Genomic DNA, 21942 nt, shown 5'->3' with positions numbered 1-21942 from the left:
GGAGGACCCAGACACAAACACACAGAAAGGGCAGGAGAGACCCGTACCTGAAAGCAGGGGCTGGATGTTCTCACTTTGCTGTGAATGATTGCACAAGCATAGACTTCTAAAAGTGAATAAGGGCATATTTTACAGTTACAAGATTTACTTGTGCATTTATGCACTATGCACTATGCAGTATGCATTTATACTGAAGGTATCAATGCTGAGAGTACAACCAATTTAAAAATGTTGTAAGTGTGGACAAATGATTGGTCTGCCTTAGTGTTCACATGGAACTAATGTAAAAAAAAAAATTAAAAATAAAAAACACCTTTTCAACCATTGATGTTAATTAAGTGTTTGGATTATTGATTGCAGTTAATTTGCCAAAATATAAATATTCAAACAATAAATACAAATTTTATTATGATGACCAACATTTTTTATTTTAATTTTCATAATGTCGTGTCAAGAGTTTTGCTGCCAAGATATGGAGCCACAAATATATATTACACCCAAAATGTTTTCATAGACTGACGATCACAACTAAGCAGCCACAGAGTGCAATACTCATACAACGGTAAATGCCTGTAAACTTGGCTCACAAGTGCTTGTTCTCTGTTTCAGCACAAGGTGTCAGTATTGCGTCTGCCAACTCCAGCTACTACCACTACTACTACTACGTACTACTAATCTCTTGGGCGCTCATGTGAAGTTTATCATTCATATGCATCCACAGCATACATGGAACAGTGTCTAAATCAAACCATCAAATTTCAAACCAGTAGATTTATAATCAGCCAATTGGTTTTACATAACGACTATTTTAGTGGTCGTTATCACGATAGTTATAACAGCGTAAAGTTATTCATAAGGTTCACTTTCCTCCGTTTGCCCACTGAATATTATTATGGATAAGTGCTGTTGTAACGCCTCATTTTTTTTACTTTTCAAATATCTATTTATACATCGTCCATAAAGAGCCAATCGCCAGATTTTGCGTAAAGCCTTAAACAATGATGTTAAAGAGCTATAAAAAAAAACACCGCATAGACTTATTTAGAAGGCATCTTAATGAAAACTCTATCACGACGGTTTAAACCAATCATATGTTTATCCTTCTCTCCCACTCCTCACATAGCCAATCGCATAGTCCATTTCCAGTAATACATTCCTCAATCGTCTGGGCTCCACCCAGTCACAGAACTCCGAGAACCAAAGAAAACAAGTCGATTGTTAGTGGCAACTACGCTTGCAGAGCCTATGGGAATGTAGTAAAAGTTCGTAACCAAGCATCTGTTCCAGGTGGCATCAGTATTTACAAAATGAATAAGGTAAGGTGTTAACTAATTTGATTTAATCCCATCTAATCTTGGTAATTATACATATTACAACCATTGTTTCTGTTTATGTCATAGAGTCTTTGTAAACTTAATCTTAACATGATCAGGATGATGTAGCCCTCGGTCTGTCATGTGTAATGAAATGAGAATACTTTTTGTTAAACTGTATATATAGCATCCTCCTGCCTGTCGCGCTGTATGCCACGCCATCGGAGGTGATGGATTAGTGACGACGGGGAGTGATCTTTTGCATATTAATGGAACTAGTCTACTACTCTAGATTTGTTAACAATGTAACAACTTCAGAAACTCATGTTGCTGTCAAAGTTGGACGTACCGAGGGACCTACGTCGATGTGTTCTGGTTGAGCTTCACACAGGCTGTAAGGTCTCCACGTTTTTCGTGTTCAGGAACAGTTGAAAGCTAAACACTGAATACGTCAGACGTGGCGTAGTATGTCTGAAGCTTTTGAGGGTTGGGTGTTGTGCGCTGGTGGGACTTACATAACATGCTACAAATTAAATCCTGTTTTAGTGTTAAATCTTACCCACTTCTTTCTATAACTGGCTTTTGTCTATAAATGAAGCACTTCAGTCCCAAGGTGTATTATAAGCAGTACTAAAACAGCCGTAGGCTGCTCAAAATTAATATAGTATCTTAAAATGAAACAGATGAAAGCATGACTTGAAAAACCCCTCCCTCCCCTCAGTTTTGCCAATATGTTCGAAGTAGTCCCAAACTATTCAAGGTTTGGTAAAGTCTAAGTAAACTTGTTCGTTTTAAGATACACGCCACACGCACAAACATTAATTTTAAATAGCAACGGTCTTGTTTCAGAATTTGATGGGGGTGGGGAAACGCGCATCCCTGGTTAAACATGTAGAATCTTTGCGCCAATGAAGACTTGACGTTTTGCGCTTGTCACAAGACTATGACTAAATCATTTTTAATATGTGTTGTGCGTGTTTTTGGGAGAGCTGCGAGGTAAAAAACACAAAAAACAAAACTTGGAGGAGGGTTTGCTAGATGTTGCACACTCCAGGAATTTGCCTTTCAGACATTCAGAGGCATTATGAGAAGTTCCTGAAAAGCCGTGTTGTTTCTCAAGGGACCATTTGTAAACACCAGGGACATGTTGTTTGTTTGGATACCACAGAAGTCACATACTGCTCTGTACACTCACTACTGTTTGACTGTTTCCTGCCAAATCTCACAGGAGGTTATGATGTGGAGGACAATGGCCTGTTACTATTTACCTTATATTTAACAGGTGGAAAAATAGAATTACACATTGATATTCTCTCTCTTCCTCTCTCTCACTCACTGACTGACTCACTCATCCACTCTGCGTGTTCTAGCATCAGATCACTGACAGGGACATCCTAAATATGTCTCTACGTATATACAGGCCATCTATCGTCAGTGAAGTGTATGTGGTAGTAAAGCTTTGAACAGAGCCATCACTGGGAAACCGCTTCATGTATGAGGAGTATTGGTGGGGAAAAAGACAGAGAGTGGCAGATAATGGTGATCAGCTATAATCTTGTATATTATGATTGATGTTGCAGAATGTTCTCACCTCAGTAGGCCTCACTGATGTCCTAAATCTCCAAACCTGTCCTTATTTTTGTGGAGTAAATGGGACTATAAAGGCTTACGGCAGACACTTAAGAGTTCAGTGTGTGTTTGTTTGTGTGTGTGTGTGTGTGTGTGTGTGTGTGTGTGTGTGTGTGTGTGTGTGTGTGTGTGTGTGTGTGTGTGTGTGTGTGTGTGTGTGTGTGTGTGTGTGTGTGTGTGTGTGTGTGTGTGTGTGTGTGTGTAAGGGATTTCTGTGTCCATGTGCTTATTTGTGCAAAAGTGAGGTAAAGAAGAACAGGCCTCACCTCTCCACACACATACTACTGAAATAGGTATGTCTGGATTTATGCAAAGTTCAGATTGGAATGAGCTCGCTCCCCCACTCCATGCCCACATACAGAATTGTCAAACAGACAGTGTTTGTATATTTTGAGAGTTTTGCACATGTGCACGTCTGTAGGATGTTTATCTGATCGAATCTTCGTCACTCTCAAGGTCTCATGTCAACTTCGTCATGTTAGAACACTTCAAGGAAGCCCTTTTTATTTTTGGCAACTTGATAACATTGTTTGGTCTTTTCCTTGATAGCGGTGGACTGTCTGGAGGCAGAGTTATTTTTACTGTTGCGTCAAAGGTTGAACTCCAGCATTCAGTTTAGGAAGTCCCAGCCAAATGTTGGCGGTGCAAGGAAACAACAAAGCAACTTATGGAAGAGGTGACGGAGACAGATGTGTAGTGACGGAGACAGATGTGTAGTGTCACTGAAATCACTGCTTCACCAACAGCCATTATTACTGCTACTTCAGAAACAGAATACCGACGTGTGGGAAGACGCGTGTCCAAGAGCGAGTGTAGAAGCGGTTTGGGTTGAGTTTGCCATCCCCTCCCAGAGGTGCGCTTGTTGAGGAGAGCCGGGCAGGAAGTGTGTAATGGCGCAAACGCTGACCTCACCACTGGAACAGGCTGTCTCTGTTCCCTCCGCTGCACTGCGCGGTGTGTTCCACCCCTTGAGACACACACTGACTTAGTATGATGGGAGTAGGCTGGCAGGAAGGACATATGTGTGTACACGCACACACACACACACACACACGCACGCACGCACGCACGCACGCACGCACACGCACACGCACACGCACACGCACACGCACACGCACGCACACAAACCATACTTGAGCTACACTGATTTATTTAAATATAAAATTGGCATACAGCACCCATATAAACAGTCACACCTGCATTACCTGACATATAACAATGAGAGTACGTAGAACCATAGTGGTGGGATTATAGTAGACCTCAAAACAGGAATGCATGTACAATAAGAGATATAGTTAACCAGAAATGTAATATTTTCACCATACGTAAAGGTTTTTTGATTTAGGCAAATTTGTGATCTATTATAAGACAGTTATTTATATCAATGCAGTCAAATATATTTATATATACTGTATATATTCCCATAGCCCAGTGCACATGAAAGAGAAAAATCGTAAACACTGATTGAACAGATTCGATGCAACTTTCGGTCAAAACCAAAATGTTGCATAAAATGTCATGTGATGTTTGGTTGCAACTCTGTAGCTCTTAATTCATGAGTTGGGTGATCATTTGCTTGCTTAATCAAGAGACCCAATCAAAGTCCACCACACCATCCTACTGCTACAGGCACAGAGACTTCTGGCAGTTACCAACAGACCGTAGAAGGCAATGACTTTTGCTCGAGTTTGATTATGTCCAAAATGCATATACATACATGGATTATAATGGTATATAACACATTCATGCTCAAATTTGACAGTTATTTTACACATTTTGTAATTACATTTTGTAATTACAATATTTGCTTTGCTCATTTTGGGACACACCATTAAGGGCAACTGAAAATAATGCAATGGCATAATCATGTAATTGCATTGATGGGATCGTAGTATTCCAGTAAGTGAACTGGGTTGGGTACGTCAAAGTGAAAATTGTTTTCACAAGGTGGCAGGATCTTACAGGTATCATTCATGATGGGAAATCTTTCCCTAAAACTGGTCACTGTATAACAGATACTATTTCCACCCTCACTGGTGACTGGAGCTAAGACAACCGGTTTGGTTTCTGTAGAGGTCGTATGCCAAGGCTGCACGAGTATCCAGCTGCATATAGATCAACAGAAGAAGTTGCTGTAGCTCACACTGAAATGAGGAGATGCTGTCTTGGAGCCTTGAGTGTGGTCAGCACAGTCAGGAGAAGGCCATATAATGCACACAGTTGTTCAAAGATAGCGCTATTTTTGGAGGACAGAGGAAGGATAGAAACATGAGAGACATCATTTGTGTGTGTGTGTGTGTGTGTGTGTGTGTGTGTGTGTGTGTGGTGCGGGGGAGGAGAGAATGAATGTTTATAGCGTTATTTTCATTTAATGGCTCCTCCTTTCACTTTCAATCCCTTCTCTGTTCTTTCATCGTGCACGGAAAAGAAGGAATGCCCCCCCCACCCCCTCCTTTCACGGAAGCACCTCAGAAACATCGTAGCAAAACAGCTAAAAATAAGCGAACAGACCCCAGTAGTGTTTCCACGGATACCCAGAGCGTTGCCCCAGTGCCGAGAGGAACGCTGTGCGAAGCGGAGCGGAGCGGAGCGCTGCCCTGGGGTGTCACACCGAGACTTGAGTTGGGTCAGTCACACCAGAGAGTGCCTGTGTTTCAGGATGCGGAAGGGGTGGGATGGTCACAGGTGAGGGTGTGTGTGTGAAGCTTAACCCGTCCGCACTGTGGGACTGTGTGGAAGCCCTCTTTGTGGGTGCAGGAGAGGTGAGTGGCCTTTTTAAGGTGTCTGTCTGAGGCTTGTTGAACCCCCCTGAGCGGGGGCGGGCGGGGGGGGCTGGATAAATGGAGAGTTGTTGGCCAGCAGTAGGTCTTGCATTTCATGCCACAGCAAGAGATGTAAGTGTGTTTTACAGCACGCCAGATAGTGTACTGTGTTCTGTGTTGTGTGTAGTAAAGAAGAGTAGAATAGAGAGCTATAAATGAATCCCTAAAAGAAGAAGTAAGCTTTAGTTAGGAAAGAGGGATTGTAACAACATGAAAATGAGAGGGAAATTTGGAAACTGCTGTTTCCTGAAACTGATGAGACTTTCTAGATGAAAGCTCATTTTCTCCTGCTCTCTCTCTCTCCTCGTTAGTCTGCCTTTCATCTCGGTATTTTCTTGCTCTTTCTCTCCTCTTTATTCTGCCTTTCATCTTGGTCATTACTCTCGTCTGCAGCCAGGGGACATTCACCCCTCCATCTTTCACTGTCTTCATTAACTGACCAATGAGTAATGAGTATTTTCATACTGCGTGATTTTGACTTAGAAACTGCTGGTGGGATCATTTAAATGACATTATAAAATGGAAAACTTTTCTTTCACTGAGCTCTGTTACATTTACATTTTGGTGAGTTGTTGAAGAGCTGTACAGAGAGGATGAAAGCCGTATGGCTTGTTGGTTGTAGTTTTTTTTTTTTTGCTTTGGGTGGAACACTGGAAAGGTTGCAGTGTCCATGCCATGGATAGAGGAGAGTAGAACATTTTGCGTCACACCAGTTACCCGATGTCTGCTCTGACAAGAGTGAGAACAGTGGAAAAGTGTGAAGGCCTTTTGGATCGCACAAACACACATAAAACAAAGGCCCCTTACAGTGTGTTGTGGTCTCAACGTCAAACCTGATTAAATGCTGTTTTTGTGGCAGCTTTTCAAAATGTGCACACTTTGAGGATACATTTGCTCATCTATCTTGAATGTATAATTCAGCAAAAAAGTGACTTATCTATGTTTGGTTTACTTCCTTCCCTTCCTTGTGCCTTCCGTCTCTCTCTCTCTCTCTCTCTCTCTACACACACACACACACACACACACACAGACTTCGCTTATAACAAAAACCCGATGACCAAACCCTGAATGAATTTGTGGCACCAGCCAGTATACTCTTGTTGGCTCTGTTTTCATGCTTTGTAGACCTTGTGCTGTATCTGGAAGCAAAGTGTCATGAACTGTTACACAACTTACCACAAGGTATAGCCTCAAGGTAGGGAGGCTCTTGCTATGAGTTGCATGTAATCTCTTGGAAGCTACATAGATACATCTAAACAAAAGGCACAATCCTCAGAGTCCCTCACATGGCTGGAAACAAAATGACTGGAAAAAAAAGTTTTTTCTAGGTTCTCTCCGACTAAGGGCTCTTTGTTTTTTTGTCTGAATAGGTGGGGAAGGGAGAGCCGCACATCTTCAAGGAGAAGGCCTTCAAGAAGAAGCGTCAGTGTGGAGTGTGTCACCAGAGCATCGACACCCTCGGCTCCTTCTGTCGAGGTGAGGAGCCAAACCTGCACAAACACAAACTCTCCTTCAGCACTGATCAGCGAGAACACTAAGTCCAATTTAGTCATTTGACTTGTGTCATGTTAGGAATGTTCCATTATGTAAGCCTAAGTCAGAGTGCTCACTCTCTCCCCCTCTCTCTTTTTTTTCTATCAATACAGTGTGCAAAACAGCCACACATAAGAAATGTGAAGCAAAGGTAAGACCTGTTTAAACTTTCTTTTATCTCCATCATGAAATGATATCTACTGTCTTGAAACCCCTATCTGGTTCATCATACTTAGCCCAAGGGTCTTCACTTTCTCACGTCTCACTTTAAATCAACTGCAAGTCCTGCTTTACATCTGAGTTGCGGGCTGCAGTTGCACTCGTGTAAACCCCCCCCCCTGCCTCGCCCCACCCCCCCACCCCCCCACTCCGCCCCCATCGGACGTGTTCCCTCTTCAGAAATGCCCGTGCTCAGGGCACTGGTGCGGTGTCCACGTGCCCGTCTCAAAGGCCCCACTTTGTTGGGCTGGGGGGCTGCCAGGCGGCCGCACCCAGAGTCCCACGCCGCTGCTTGTGAAAGACGCATTGATGAAGAGAGCCAAACGCCAGCTCCAGGCCAAGGAGGAGGCTTGGCGGAGGTCGGCTCCGACAACAGGATATTGACATAAGGAGAGCTGTGCTGCGACTACAGCAAGTAGGCTGTAGGATTCGGACGACGCAGAAAAATGCAGATCCATATTATGAATCCTCTACTACTAATACCAAAACATCAGATCGCAGAACTTGGGTTCTCAAGCAAACAGTGAAAGTTGGTGAAACCACCCCACCCCCCCCCCCTCCTCCTCCTCCATCCCCCTGCTTAGCTCTGTGTGTCTGTGTGAGCTCAAGCTCAGCCAAGCACATACATCATGACAGTACGTCCCAGAGCTGGCAGGCGAGATTTGTGAGTGTGCTTTAGCTGCTGGGAAAGGCGCAGCCCCCTGTTTCTTGGTTCGGGAACGGAGTGTGTTGTTATTGTTTGTCACCCCACCCCCCGCACCTCCCCTCCTCGCTTGGTGACCTCAGCCCAGGCCGGCACAGGGCTCTGCTTGACGTGATTGCCATCAGCTCGGCCCAGGAAGGGTGAGGTTGCTTCATCTGGGACTGTGTGACGTTTGAGCACCTCGCTCAGACACTTGGGGCCCAGAGGTTGTTGGCCAAGAGCAAGATTTTTTCTATGGTTTGCTGAACTGCTTGAAGACATTCAGACTCACACTTTGTGTGTCCCCAAGTGTGAGTGTTTAACTAGCTTTTCACAGCAAGAAATGTATGAGAGCAGTCATTTGGCTGTCATGAGAAGATGAAAGCCCTGCTTTGGGTAGATTACGATGTGTTTTGCAAACCACTTAAATACAGAAGATGACAGAGGATTGCCTTCACAGAAGATGTGTAGACGGTATTTTCACTTGGCATCCCACTGAAGCTGCCTTGACGTCTGTTCCCAGTTACGCCTGCTAAGACAATCTGATCTCTGAAATGTGGGAAATGGTTAGATAAGTGAAGTTCTAAGTGATTTATTAGCTACATATCATTGCTATCTACAGTCCTGGCATGGAGGATCATCTGATCTATGGGAAAGAGATGCCTGGTGCTTTAACTTGCAGAACTTGTCTTCGTAACATCTGGCCAGAAAGTAGTCGAGTTAATAGAATCATCACTCAAAAATATGTGAAATCGGTGCCTCTTTCCACATTACTTTTAGATTTAATTTCATGAAATGGCAGGAACCTGTAATTATTTGGAGAAGCAAAGGGAAATATATCCTCACAGAAGTGTCAGAGAACTCGCGGCAGATGGTGTCGACTTGGTGTTTCTGAACTAATGTCTCTGCCTAGACTTTCGAAATTTGTAAAACCACAGGATGTTTTTCTTTAGGCTGGGGATGGGGAAGTGAACCAATGAGTGTGATGCATACAAGTGTGGGAGTTTTACATTTACTTTAACTCTGTGTTAGCTAAATACTAAACTCTTAAGTTGTTTCGTTGGCAAGAAGACAGACGTAAACCTGTATTCTATCCACTGTAAAATCATAGCAGTGTCTCAAAGCGTAGTCAGTGATGGCCCCTCCCTTCATCCAGCTTTTGAGGTCAGAAAGTAAGGTCAGGCGACACCGTAACCAGTCTATTTCAAGGGTCTTATTGAGAAAAAGGCTCTCCTTGTTCATCAGGCAGGATGAGTCATTGTCTCCCATGGTTCAGCTGTTACTTATTTATGTGGGGTATTTTAACCACCATCAGTATTGCCTGGAGCACCGTGACAAACCGTCTCGTACTTCAGTGGGCTTTAATATGCGGGAAAAACCCTTGACAGTGTTTTCCCAAGCTTTACCCCCTTCCTTCCTGCGAGAGATAGACTCGGAGTTGACCTGTCGTCTGTGCTGTTCCCTGTGTCTTGTCTAGCATCTACAAGTTTAAAAAACAACAACAAGGGACCCGAGCAATCATTGGCTGGCTCGTCTCTGATGCCCGAAATGCCTCTGAAATCTGCACATCTTCGCACCACACTTTCACACACCAACACTCTCACATTCACACACATACATACATACATACATACACCAAACCGTGTTGGAGAATGCTGAAGGCCTTATCTGTGCAGCAGAGTGGAAAATAACGTCCCAAAGGGAGGGGAGGGGAGGGCAAGGTGGGTAGGGGTGCGCATCCCATGATATGCGGCCTGGTGAGGTAGGAAGGGCCCATTTCCGCCACCCTGTGTGGAAATAATGCACAGCACATCCCCCCCCCCCCTCCAGTGGGACCCCAGTGGCAACAGCAGCAGGATGAGACCCGATAGGAAGTGGATGTGACGCTCACAGTCCTAGACAGTCGTGCCAGTAAAATGAGTCATGCTCTTCCCTCTAACTCTGTTTACAGTTTCTGCTAATTACTGCGGCAGATGAATTGCAGTTATTGTCGACTTGTCGCCACCCACATACATTTGTGCGTGTATCTGATTATACGAATACTGGTGCTGGGATTACATCGACGTAACCGGACAGGTGGAGGTGCTGGCCTCTTGGATTATTTGCCGAATATCTTTACTGTGGTATTAAGACTTTTCGGTTTCCACACTTAGGACTTATGAGAGGACAAATATAGAGCGCATCCAAAGAGATCTGATCGGAGGAAGAACACTGCTGTGTCAATGTAATCTAAAACCCGAGGACGGTCAGCTGAAGTTCCCCGTGTTTATATTCTGTCAGTGAGAATCAGGGAGATGCTGAACTGGAACTCAGACTCCCAAATGGACAGAATTAGAGAGACCCACAAGGGAGAACCAAGGAAAATAAAATGCAAAAAAAAAAACGCCTCCATGGGATTTTCCACTGCTTGTATCTGTTTATCTTGCTCTGTAGCTCTCTCTCTCTCTGTTATCTGTTTGTTTTCATTTGTTTATTTCTGTTCTGTTCCCTCTGTTTTTTTTATTTTGTTTGTTTGGTAGAGAGGAAAGGAAGTTGGGCTGATGCTATGACTGTGGTGGAAGGCTATGTGTGTAGGGGGAGAGGCGACTCAAATGAGCTGTAGCCATTATTTCATCTGGCAACAAGTCAGAGGTAACATGCACTAATGATGGCGTGGGACAAGCAAGGAGGAGGAACTCAACAAAGAAAGGGGGAGCGAGCGAGAGAGAGAGCGAGAGAGAGGGGGAGACTTGATGTTACGTAACCTGTAGTCCAGTGTTGAAGAGGCGGCTTAGTGTGGTAGTTCTCATCATATGACCAGTTTGGCCTTGTCATACGCAATGTTTTATTACTTGCAATGAGCTATTGCTTCAGGCAATGACTGAAGTCACCTTCAGTCGGAAAATCAGCATGTAATAGAGCTTTCCCAGTGGAATACAACTTAAATGAAAGCCTGAATTGGCAATGGTTTCTCTTAAGGCAATCAAGGGTACGTCGGCTTCTCCAGAAAAAGGACATCTTACACAATAAGTGTTTGTCCACACAGTGCTTACAGGCAGGCACTTGGCAGGCGGTCTACAGTGTGGTGGTTAGCATCAGTTGAGTCAAGCAACATGCACAAACACGGCCATGGGAGTGTCACGCAGTCTAGAAAGCACGAGAGAGGAGGCTGTGGCTGGTGAGAGGTTTATGTGTTAAGTGGGGGCTTGATTAAAGCCGAGAACATTTGTCATGTCATTAGACCTCATAACTGGCGAATAGACGCTGACCCAAAACATCACGTCATCTGCTCTCATCACTGCTCTTGAGCTGTCTGGCTCTCTGGGAAAATGTGCATACCAATCTAATTCATGTTTTGGCTTTGCTGAAATAGGCATTGAAAAAACATGTGTTGCACATTATCATTTATTTGCTGAAGTATTTTCACACAGGACATTTCAAATGTTTACTAATTCGCGCTTTAAGGATTTCTGTCTTTAAAGTTTTCTAAGAGGAGATGGGAAAGGATGGAAAGAAGCCTCTCTCTGTGGCTCTCCAGCTGGTTCTCTTACTCTGCACTAGGCCTGGCCAGCTGCTCTTCTCAGGCGGTGTGCCAGCCAACCCCCCCCCCCACCACCACCACCACCACCACCACCACCTCCTCTCCCTCTCCTCCCTCTCCTCCCTCCACACCCCCCCCCCATCCACACTTATCTCACTAATGGAGCTGTTTACACGAGCTTCCCTGTCCTCCCTATGTCCACCCTCTCATTCCTCCCGATATCCACCGTCATTCTCTCCATCTCCATCCATTCACTTGTCAGGCTGCCACTCTTGCCTTTATCTTTTCATGATTTCCTTTCAAACCTGTTTTTCTGTCAATCTGGATCCTTTCTTTCTTGTATATATCTAAATAACTCTTGGTCATATTTTTGATCTTCTCTCTCATCGCTTGCGCTCAGGAAAATGTAAACCCGCCATATTGCACTGTTTGAGAGAGAAATTAAGATTCAGGAAAAAGAGCTTGTACTCCAGGCATCTGTCTTCACCTAGACTGCTTAATGTGAACCATACACACACACACACACACACACACACACACACACACACGGAGCACACACAATCTACACCCATGAGTCACCCATAAGAGGTCCTAAACCAGTGACAACCAGTATACCAGTGACTAATATCCAGCCAGCCAGCAGCAAACGCTTCAGCCCCCTCAGGCTCACCAGCACCCCAAGGCAAGGCGTGACCAGCCCCCATGTTTCTGTCTGAGTCTGCCTGGACCAGCCCAGCCATGCACTTCCTGTCCATGTCCAACCCATCAGAGTGGTGGGGAGGGGGAGGGGGAGGGGGCACAATCAGGGGGACCTAGTAGGAAGAAAGTTGGTAAGAGTTAGAAAGAGAAAGAGTTAGAAAGGGGAAAGGGAGAAAGAGTATGTGTGTGTGTGTGTGTGTGTGTGTGTGTGTGTGTGTGTGTGTGTGTGTGTGTGTGTGTGTGTGTGTGTGTGTGTGTGTGTGTGTGTGTGTGTGTGTGTGTGTGTGTGTGTGTGTGTATTCTTGCTTTTTGAGCGCATGCGCAAGTGTTGGCTCAGGAGATGGAATCTGGCGTGTTTTCTCTGGCGTAATGCTCCCCCGTTGCTGGCCCCCTCGCTCTAAGAGAGAGAGAGGGAGAGAGAGAGAGAGAGGGAGAGAGAGGGAGGAAGAGAGAGAGAGAGAGAGAGAGGGAGGGAGGGAGGAAGAGAGAGAGGGAGAGGGAGGGAGGGAGGGAGGAAGAGAGAGAGAGAGAGGGGCAGCAAAGTGGGAAGGAGGGAAAGCAAAGGGGGATGGAGCACTGGAAATGAGAGGTGAAGGCAAAATTTGAGCAAGGCTGAGTTTGAATCTGGATGATGGGGGAGGGGGGAAAGTGCTGTGGAACTGAATGTGCCATGAAAGATGTGAAGCTGCATCAGTGAGAGGAAGAGCCACTCCACTCAGACTCACGCGGGGGAGCTTGGGACGAGAGAGAGAGCGACCCCACATCAAACCTACCCAAAGTTACATTTACATCAAAGCATGTAACATTACTGTCTGGAAATGAATAAAAAAAAACATGCTTTCTGGTTTCTCAAAAGCCATTTGCCATTTCTTCAACTTTGAACAAGAGATCTAAGCTGCTGTACGTCTTCATATACAGTGGTCCATCAGCAATTTTGCATGGCGGCAAACGCCTCTTGCCCTGTTCGTAAATCAACGTGCTTCAAAGGAGCAAGACAAACAGTTAACAGCAGCCCGGTGCAGACTGCAGCATGAGAGTCAGGAGTGATGAATAGAGGAGTGGAGTGGGGCAGCTGCTAAAAGCAGAGCACAGACAGCAGTAGCTAGAGAGAGAAAGGAAATGAGTGGTGTTTTAGGCCAGTCCCTTGTTAGCCATTCCTCATGTTGTGTTTGCAAATATATTTAACATGTGCACTTGACTTGTTCTCTGTCTGACGGTATAAATCTTTGTTGTGTGTGTGTTTGTGTGTGTGTGTGTGTGTGTGCGTGTGTGTGTGTGTGTGCGTGTGTGTGTGTGTGTTTGTGTGTGTGTGAGCGTGCGTGCGTGCGTGCGTGCGTGCGTGCGTGCGTGCGTGCGTGCGTGCGTGTGTGTGCGTGCGTGCGTGCGTGTGTGTGCGTGCGTTTGTGTGTGTGTGTGTTCCATCTCTGACTTTCTGACTTTAGTGTGTGATTCAGCACAAGAGAGGAAGGTTTCTTAGGTTAGGTTTGAGCAACAGATGACCCCAATCATGCTTGACGACTTTGAACTAAGGCCATGGTGAAATCGAATCATTACAGACTAAAATGTTTCCTCAAGAGCCAAAACTTTACTCACATGCGACAGCTGTCCTCCCGCCAAGTGCCTGGGGAACTTGATATTAAAAAAGAAAGCCCACCTAGCAACACACACACACACAAATACAACAGTGTCTTACCAACACAAAAGCCCATTCCAATAATAATATGCACAGTTACTGCAACCAAAACAAGTACAACAGCACATTCACATTCACACACACACAAAATATCCTTCCTAGTTAGCCCCATCCAAACACGCACACACACACACACACACTCACACACACACACACATTAATCCTTGGAGTATTTTGGGCTATACACAATGAAATACACAAGGCACTCCCCATTTCCTGTGGCCAAACAAGCACCCTGGATGGGGCAGGGGAGCGGATATGGTCCGTGGGGGGGGGGGGGGGGGGGGGGGGGGGGGGGGGGGGTTGGTGCTGAGTGCCTGATGTGGCTGCACCGTTACGTAAGCATGACGGTATAGTCAGCAGGTCTCCAACCTCCACATGTACACACACACACACACACACACAAGCCCCCAAGCCTCTGTCCAGTTCACCTCACATGGGACTGACGCAAATCCCCATCCCTGCGTTCACAGCGTCTCCACTTCCTGCTGGAGCAGAGGTCACCAAGAGGCAGCAGAGTGTGTCAGCATATCTGTGCTAGTGTATGTGTGAGACATACGTACATACACATATACACACACACAGAAGCAACAGTTGTGTAAAAGAAAACAAACTTTGAGGTGTGTTTTGGGGTGGGGGGTGGGGTGTAGGGTGTGTATGTGCACAGCTTTGCCGATGAGCTTTGCCTCATACTGCGTAACTCGTGTTCCACCTGTGTCTGAGGTTTGACAGATGGATCCCAGCATACTCAGCGGGGTGCTTGTTATCTGCGGTTGAGGTTGTTTTCGGCCTTTATCTCCACTGTCGGAGGGAGCATTTCCTCTGGCCCATCCCAGAGGATCTTTCTGCTTCATGTGTCTCCACTCCCTTCCCCACTTCCTGAGGAAGAAATAAAACAAATGGAGGAGCAGAAGCAAATGGACGTGCCATGCGTGTGAAGCGTCAGCCGTCACTGTGCATGTGTGAGTCATGGCTCTGTTTCTGTCTTGCAGGTGAACACAGCCTGCATCCCAGCTCCCCCATCTGACCTGGTAAGTGGTGTGTCGCTCTCTCTCTCTCTCTCTCTCCCTCCCTTTCTCTCTCTCTCTCTCTCTCTCTCTCTCTCTCTCTCTCTCCCTCCCTTTCTCTCTCTCTCTCTCTCTCTCTCTCTCACTCCCTCCCTCTTACTCTCTCCTTTCTCTAACTCTATCTCTCTCCAACTCTCTCTCTCTTTCTCTAACTCTATCTCTCTCTAACTCTCTCTCTTTCTCGTTCTCTCTCTCTCTTTCTCTAACTCTATCTCTCTCTAACTTTCTCCCTTTCTCTCTCTCTCTCTTTCGCTCTCTCTAACTCTATCTCTCTCTCTAGCTCTCTCTCTCTCTCTCTCCCTCTCTCTAACTCTCTCTAGCCCTCTCTCTCTCTCTCTCCCTCTCTCTAACTCTATCTCTCTCTCTCTCTCTCTCTCTCTCTCTGTCTGTCTGTCTCGTGCCGTTGTCTCTGATTTGAAAGAAGTGTGTTGTTTCCTCTGCAGCAGCGCAGGGGGACTGCTCCCTCCAGACACATCCAGCACCTGGTAAGACTCTTCGCCGCTATTTTCTTTTGCTCTCACTGATGTTCCTCTGCAGAGTCTTAACATGCAGCACCGTCAGTGCTATCATCCGGTCATATTTTGTCACAAGCTAGGTGATGTTAGTTAAACAGATGTTTCTGTGCTGGGTTTCGCTGTCAACGTGATGTGCTTTATGAAACACAAGAGGAGAGTTCAGAAACTTCACAGCCAATTCCAAAAGATGAATTCCTGGGACTAGCCCTTACTGATGTCAACACAGAGCTGCTTTAATGCCTTCATTGCACCATGTGCAGGCACATGCTTTTTCCTCCCCAAATGGAGGAGGAACAAAGCTCCAACACAGCTGAGGAATTGGATAAAAACTGTGACCTCATGCTTGTTTGCTTCAGTATTTGTGTAATGTGTGTCTCTCTGTCCCCAGGGCTCCACAAAGTCTTTGACGTACTCCAAACAGCGGAGCACTCTTCCCAGGTAAAGACCCTCTGTTAAGCATAATCCTTTTCCTTCATCTTCTCTCCAATCTCTCCGATCTCCAAAACCCATACAAGTCCTTTGTATGACTCTGAGCAGTGTATGTACTGTTAAGAACTATATTGAACTATCTTGTCAACATATCCTCCAGTGGCTGTGTTGATGCACGTATGACGAGTTTGTTTTGTGTACTCACATCCAAAACACTTTGAATAGGTACGTGTTCAAAATGGTTAACAAGGGACCTGTGTGTCGCCCCTTTACCCCGTTCCTTTGTGTTCGTGAACCGTCTCAGGAGCCAATCCTCTAAACCTGTCCCTCTGCCCAGGAGCTTCAGTGTGGACCGGGTGATGGAGCGTGTCATGGAGAGGAACTATGACTTTGACCTCACCTACATCACAGAGAGGATCATCTCGGTCTTCTTCCCCCCTCTGCTGGAGGAGCAGCGCTACCGTGGAAACCTCAAGGAGGTGGCCTCCATGCTGAAATCCAAGCACCAGGACAAGTTTCTGGTTAGTAGTGAAAGTCTTTGCATTTGACCTGTTTATCTAATGCTCCGAGAATATCGAGGTCACATTAGAGTTAGAGTTTAATTTTTTTTATTGCTATTATTTTTTATTACAGTTCTGGTATAACAGTTCATTTCCACAATTACATGTAGTTTATAGGTTTGCATTTTTGATGTCTTCCTCAGCTTCTCAACCTCTCAGAGAGAAGGCATGACATCACACGCATGAACCAAAAGGTAAGATAGCTGCCTTATGTGTCTCAGCCTTGTATATAATTAGCGGTATAATCTGTTCAGAATGTTCCTAATCCCGGCGTTGCCCCCCTGCCTTTTGGCAACAGGTCCATGACTTTGGCTGGCCCGACCTTCACGCCCCTCCTCTCGACAAAATCTGTGCCATGTGCAAAGCCATGGAGACCTGGCTGAACTCCGACCCCCAGCATGTGGTGGTGCTGCACTGCAAGGTCAGGGGTCAGATGTGCTGTGAGGGCTCTCCGGGGAGGTGAAGGGGGGGGGGGGGGGGGTCAGGCTACCCTGACTTTGGGGTCAAACCCAATAACTAACACCTCACACCTCCCAAGGGCTTCAGTAGTATGCTATGTAGTCTACGTACACACCTTAAAATGATTACTATGCACTAAAAATACAATTCCTTTTGGTTCACACTTTCAATTCAGTTTGATTCCAGTGGTGTGCGTGTTTTATTTCACTGTACTTTTCACAATCTGTTATGTCAACATAAATGATGTCAGTATCTCTGTGTGAACCTGAAATGAATGGACATTAATGGATCCTTGTTACATTCCTGACTTCAGGGAAACAAAGGTAAAACTGGAGTCATCATTGCAGCCTACATGCACTACAGCAAGATTTCAGCAGGGTGAGACTCAACAACCAGTGTTTTATAATAGTTTTCTTTCATCTTAAGAGAAGGACCAGCTGGTTAATGTTCAATGGATGTGTGTGTGTGTGTGTCTGTGTGTGTCTGTCTGTGTCTGTGTGTGTGTTTATGTAAGCAGGGCAGACCAGGCTCTGAGCACACTGGCCATGAGGAAGTTCTGCGAGGACAAGGTCTCCTCCTCCCTCCAGCCTTCACAGAACAGGTCAAACCTCCACCCACTCACTGCCACCTCGTGCATATTCACCTCTGCCGCCTGTGTAACTGTGTGTGGGGCTGGGGTGTTAACTGTTTCCCTCTTCGCTGCAGGTACATCTACTACTTCGGGGGGCTCCTCTCAGGGGCCATCAAGATGAACAGCAGTCCCCTGTTCCTCCACCAGGTCCTCATCCCCACCATCCCCAACTTCCAGGCAGATGGAGGTCAGTATGTTTGCTGGCACTTTCACTACAGCTCACCAGTTATCAATACCCAACCATGGGTTTAGACGATGAGATGGTTTAAGATAGATGTATTGTATTGTATTGTGTTGTATATTTTGTGTAAGCACACTGAGAGTCACTTTACCAAGTCAAATTCCTTGTTTGTGCAAACTTACTTGGCCAATAAAACCTGATTGTGATTCTGATTCTGATCTGCTGGGTCTAAGTGGCAAGCTGGAGGCTTATCATCCGCGATCCCCCTGCATGATGTGTTTAACTTTTTAAACTGAAGCAATCAAGGAGGTGGAGATGGGAGGCCCGGCGCATTCCTCTGTGTGTAATCATCCATCTTCCCTCCTCTGCCAGGATACTTTCCATTCCTGAAGATATATCAGTCCATGCAGCTGGTCTACACATCTGGAATATAGTACGTCAAAGTGTGCACAAATTAAATTGCCCTCAAATGACCATTCTGCCTCTCTAGATGTGTTTATAAAGTTTATATAGCTTATTTGATTCCCTTGTCGAGAGTAAAATTGGTATGTGTGTGTGTGTGTGTGTGCTCTCCATAGTGACCTGCAGGGCTCAGGAGGAAGGCGACTGTGTGTAACCATTGAACCGGCGCTGCTGCTGAAAGGAGACATAATGGTTGGTGTAGTCTTTATATGGCCTGTCGAGTTTGTGTTTGTAGTTTTACACTCGTGCCATGATCAAGTTGTGTTCCTGGCAGTCACTTAACAGCTGTCTGGCTGCAGTCATACAGTTAAAGATGTTTTTCCCATCATGTCTGCTCTCTCTCTCTCTCTCTCTCTCTCTCTCCCTCTCACTCTCTCTCTCTCTCTCTCTCTCTCTCTCTCTCTCTCTATCTTCATACTCTACCCATTTATCCTTTCACTCCTCTGTGCAGTGAATCCTCACACTTTCACACTCACTCATCTCCAGTTTCTACCCACGCAAAAAATCATCTGCTCACCTCTAGACACACTCTCCCCTCTGACCCTCTATGTGTCTCACTCTGGCGCCACCTGCAGGTGAAATGCTACCACAGGCGGGTCCAGAATGCCGAGAGGGACACAGTGTTCCGGCTGCAGTTCCACACCTGCACCATCCACGGAGCGCAGCTCTGGTTTGGCAAAGGGGAGCTGGACGAGGCCTGCTCAGGTGTGCTTTATTTTACTAAAAGCAACATGGTCGTAGACTCACGTAGTCATACAATGTGACCAGCCAGTCAAAAATCTACCATTAATGATCTCCGGCCAACCACACCATCAGTGTGTTTCCTGTGAGAGACCCAAACTATGAAACACTACATTATCACAGAGAGTGTCAAACACAAAAAAAAAACATTTTGATTCCACCAATAAAAAAATGTGTGTCTGACTTTGTTAATACTCGGCCCACTGGGTTGTTGTCTCTACTCTGTACAGATGACAGATTTCCCTCTGATGCAACAGTGGAGTTTGTGTTTTCCTCCGGACCAGAAAAGATGAAAGGTTGGGGAATGTACTCACTGCTCCTCTCTAGTCTCATTAACAATACTATAATATGACTGTAAAGATGATTTGTTACAGAATAATAATAATAATAATACTAATATAAAAAAATACTTTATAATAAATAATAATAAAGAACACTAGAGTGTAACAACAGGATATGGATAACTACTATACTTGTTTTTGTTTGGTTTTATTCTGATGTGTTGTGTAGTGTCGAGTATTTACGAGTAATATATGTGATATACTCACTGCTGTCAGGTCGGGAATACCAGAGGAATGACCCTGCGGTTACTGTTGACTATAACACATCGGACCCAGTGGTGCGCTGGGATTCTTATGAGAACTTTAACCAGAGGTATCAAGACAGCTTGGAAGGTACTGTTCAGAATCCAGATTCTCTCAATGACTTGTGACACGTAGACGTTTCAGTACAATGAAGCATCGATTTACACATCAGGCTGAACCATGAGATTACCTCGGCTATAATTTGAGGTTGTTGTCTAATAACAGCTATACTGTCCCCCTCAGATATTGCTCATACGCGTGGCCCAGTGGATGGCAGTCTGTATGCCCAGGTGAAGAAGAGACGTGCGGCCGGCTCTGGATCCCTCACCTCCACCAATGGGAGCCTGCCGTGCAGCGGCGCCGAGGAGAGGCCCAGTCAGCTGATGTCGGTGAGCTCCGACTCGGGCCACTCTTCCTCTGCCCTGGCCGAGCGCAACGAGGAGCCCCCGCGCCCGCCGCCCCCCACCCAGCAGGAGCGCGAGGACCTGGAGCGGCTGCTGGGGGGCATCGAGGGCAATCGGGGCGGCAGGCGAGACCAGCGGGAGCGCGAGACGGCCATTTTGGACGACGGAGACCCCGTGCTGCCCCCCGAGCGCGCGGGCACCCTGAGGCTGAGCCGCTCCTGCTCCTGCCGCGTGGGCTACCGCTCCCAGCACTGCTCCGAACCGGCCTGCGAGCGGCCCCACCACCTGTCCAACGGCTACTGCCTGGACAGGGCGTCCAGCTCCAACGGGCACTCCGGCGCCCCGCCGCCGGGCCTCATGGGGATGTGCCAGCACCACAGCACCCACCCTCACCAGTCCCTGCCACCTCCAGACCTGCTGTGGGATCGACAGCAGGGGCCCCCGCACTACCTGCACCGTGCCTGCTCTGAAGGCCCCACCCGGCACCTGTGCCCCTACCCTGGCCAGGACATCCCCCCGAACCCCCACCCTCTGTCTGCCCCCGGGCGTCTGCTCTGCCGAGCGGATGAGTACCTGCCTTACCCCCACCCCACGTCCCACAGTCACGGCCACTCACACCACCCCAAGCCCCCCGGCCCCTACCACGACATGATGCTGCTGGACAGCCTGGGTCCTCCTGGCTGCCCCTGCCGGGACTGCTGTATCAGGAGGGAGGACTCGGCCTTCCACGCGCTGCGCATGGACAGGGGGGAGGGTCTGCACTGGGAGAGGGAGGCCCTGAGACGAGGCCGCGAGGTCTCTCTCCACTGGGACCGGGACCGGGACGCCGACCTGCAGTGGGAGCGAGAGCGAGAGCGGGAGGCCGAGTACTGGCATCGCAGGGCCACCGTGTCAGCATACGGGCCCCAGGACCACGACCTACCCACGTTCGCCTTTGACCCCTTGCCGTCCGGCCACCCAGCCTACCCAGAGCCCACGCACTCGCACACCCACTCGCACCTGGACATTAAATACAGCAGCAGCAGCGGCTACCAGACCCCGCGGCAGGCCTGCCCCTGCTCTCCCTACCAGCCCTCCCCCTCAGAGAGCAGAGGCTACGCGTCAGGGTACCAGTCAGAGTCCACCTCACCTCTCCCCCCTCCTGCCGGCTGCCCCGGACACTCCAGCCACCCCAGTGGCCCAATGGAGAGCCACACCGAGGCCCATTCGCAACCGTATCCTGACACACAAACTGGTGAGTGCAGTTTCAGTTGTTTATATTGGAAGCTCTGTCATGAACCTTACGGCAAAAATTCTAAGACAGTCAGTTTTGCTGCCAGTCAATTTTATTCTCATAACCTACCATGACATTGCAGGAGGACTGGAATAAGGATTTAAAAATTATGAGCAAGTTTCTGATACACCAATGGTGGTTGGCACAGCTGTGCACAGAGCACTTTATTATTATATAACCAAATTTCATCGGTAGCTTACATTCTTACTCTCTGCTTTCCTTGGCTTTGTGCTCACTGAGGCCACATCAAGGGTTTTGGCCTCATGGGCTTTCTCTAATGATGGCCTCACGTCTCGTGAATGTTTTCCCTTTCATCAGATGGCCCTACAACCGTCATTGAGGCTGCCCACTGGCGGGACCACATTAACCATCCTGTGTCCTCGAGGGGGATACACAGAGAAGCACACATTCCTTGCTCTACGCCGTCAGATATGTCTGGACCACCCACACCGGTTCATACCAGCAGCCCTCTGCGTACACAAGAGAGGTGAACTGTTATTTAACAGCCCTTTTTTTTTTACTGTTG

General features: G+C 46.9%; 1 protein-coding gene across 4 annotated transcripts in view; it reads left to right on the top strand.

The window, feature by feature from the left end:
• tns2a (tensin 2a) overlaps nucleotides 1-21942 on the top strand; it is a 30905-nt gene that overhangs the window by 3975 nt on the left and 4988 nt on the right. For 2 of the 4 annotated variants that reach the window (XM_042707593.1, XM_042707592.1), the window contains exons 1-19: nucleotides 1-1316; nucleotides 7135-7240; nucleotides 7411-7448; nucleotides 15103-15141; nucleotides 15621-15662; nucleotides 16081-16130; nucleotides 16426-16642; nucleotides 16825-16875; nucleotides 16980-17102; nucleotides 17454-17518; nucleotides 17658-17741; nucleotides 17846-17958; nucleotides 18325-18385; nucleotides 18531-18606; nucleotides 18990-19119; nucleotides 19386-19451; nucleotides 19713-19829; nucleotides 19983-21377; nucleotides 21735-21903. The exon at nucleotides 1-1316 is cut by the window's left edge and continues 129 nt beyond it. In XM_042707593.1, coding sequence (XP_042563527.1) covers nucleotides 1092-1316; nucleotides 7135-7240; nucleotides 7411-7448; nucleotides 15103-15141; nucleotides 15621-15662; nucleotides 16081-16130; nucleotides 16426-16642; nucleotides 16825-16875; nucleotides 16980-17102; nucleotides 17454-17518; nucleotides 17658-17741; nucleotides 17846-17958; nucleotides 18325-18385; nucleotides 18531-18606; nucleotides 18990-19119; nucleotides 19386-19451; nucleotides 19713-19829; nucleotides 19983-21377; nucleotides 21735-21903 — 3167 coding nt within the window. In that variant the 5' untranslated portion in view covers nucleotides 1-1091. The remainder of the gene's footprint in view (nucleotides 1317-7134; nucleotides 7241-7410; nucleotides 7449-15102; nucleotides 15142-15620; nucleotides 15663-16080; nucleotides 16131-16425; nucleotides 16643-16824; nucleotides 16876-16979; nucleotides 17103-17453; nucleotides 17519-17657; nucleotides 17742-17845; nucleotides 17959-18324; nucleotides 18386-18530; nucleotides 18607-18989; nucleotides 19120-19385; nucleotides 19452-19712; nucleotides 19830-19982; nucleotides 21378-21734; nucleotides 21904-21942) is intronic. The other 2 variants (XM_031565856.2, XM_042707594.1) reach the window with 2 other exon arrangements.

The sequence above is a fragment of the Clupea harengus genome, chromosome 4 (assembly GCF_900700415.2).
Source record: "Clupea harengus chromosome 4, Ch_v2.0.2, whole genome shotgun sequence".
Classification (NCBI taxonomy): domain Eukaryota; kingdom Metazoa; phylum Chordata; class Actinopteri; order Clupeiformes; family Clupeidae; genus Clupea; species Clupea harengus.
This window is presented reverse-complemented; position numbering and strand designations above follow the sequence as displayed.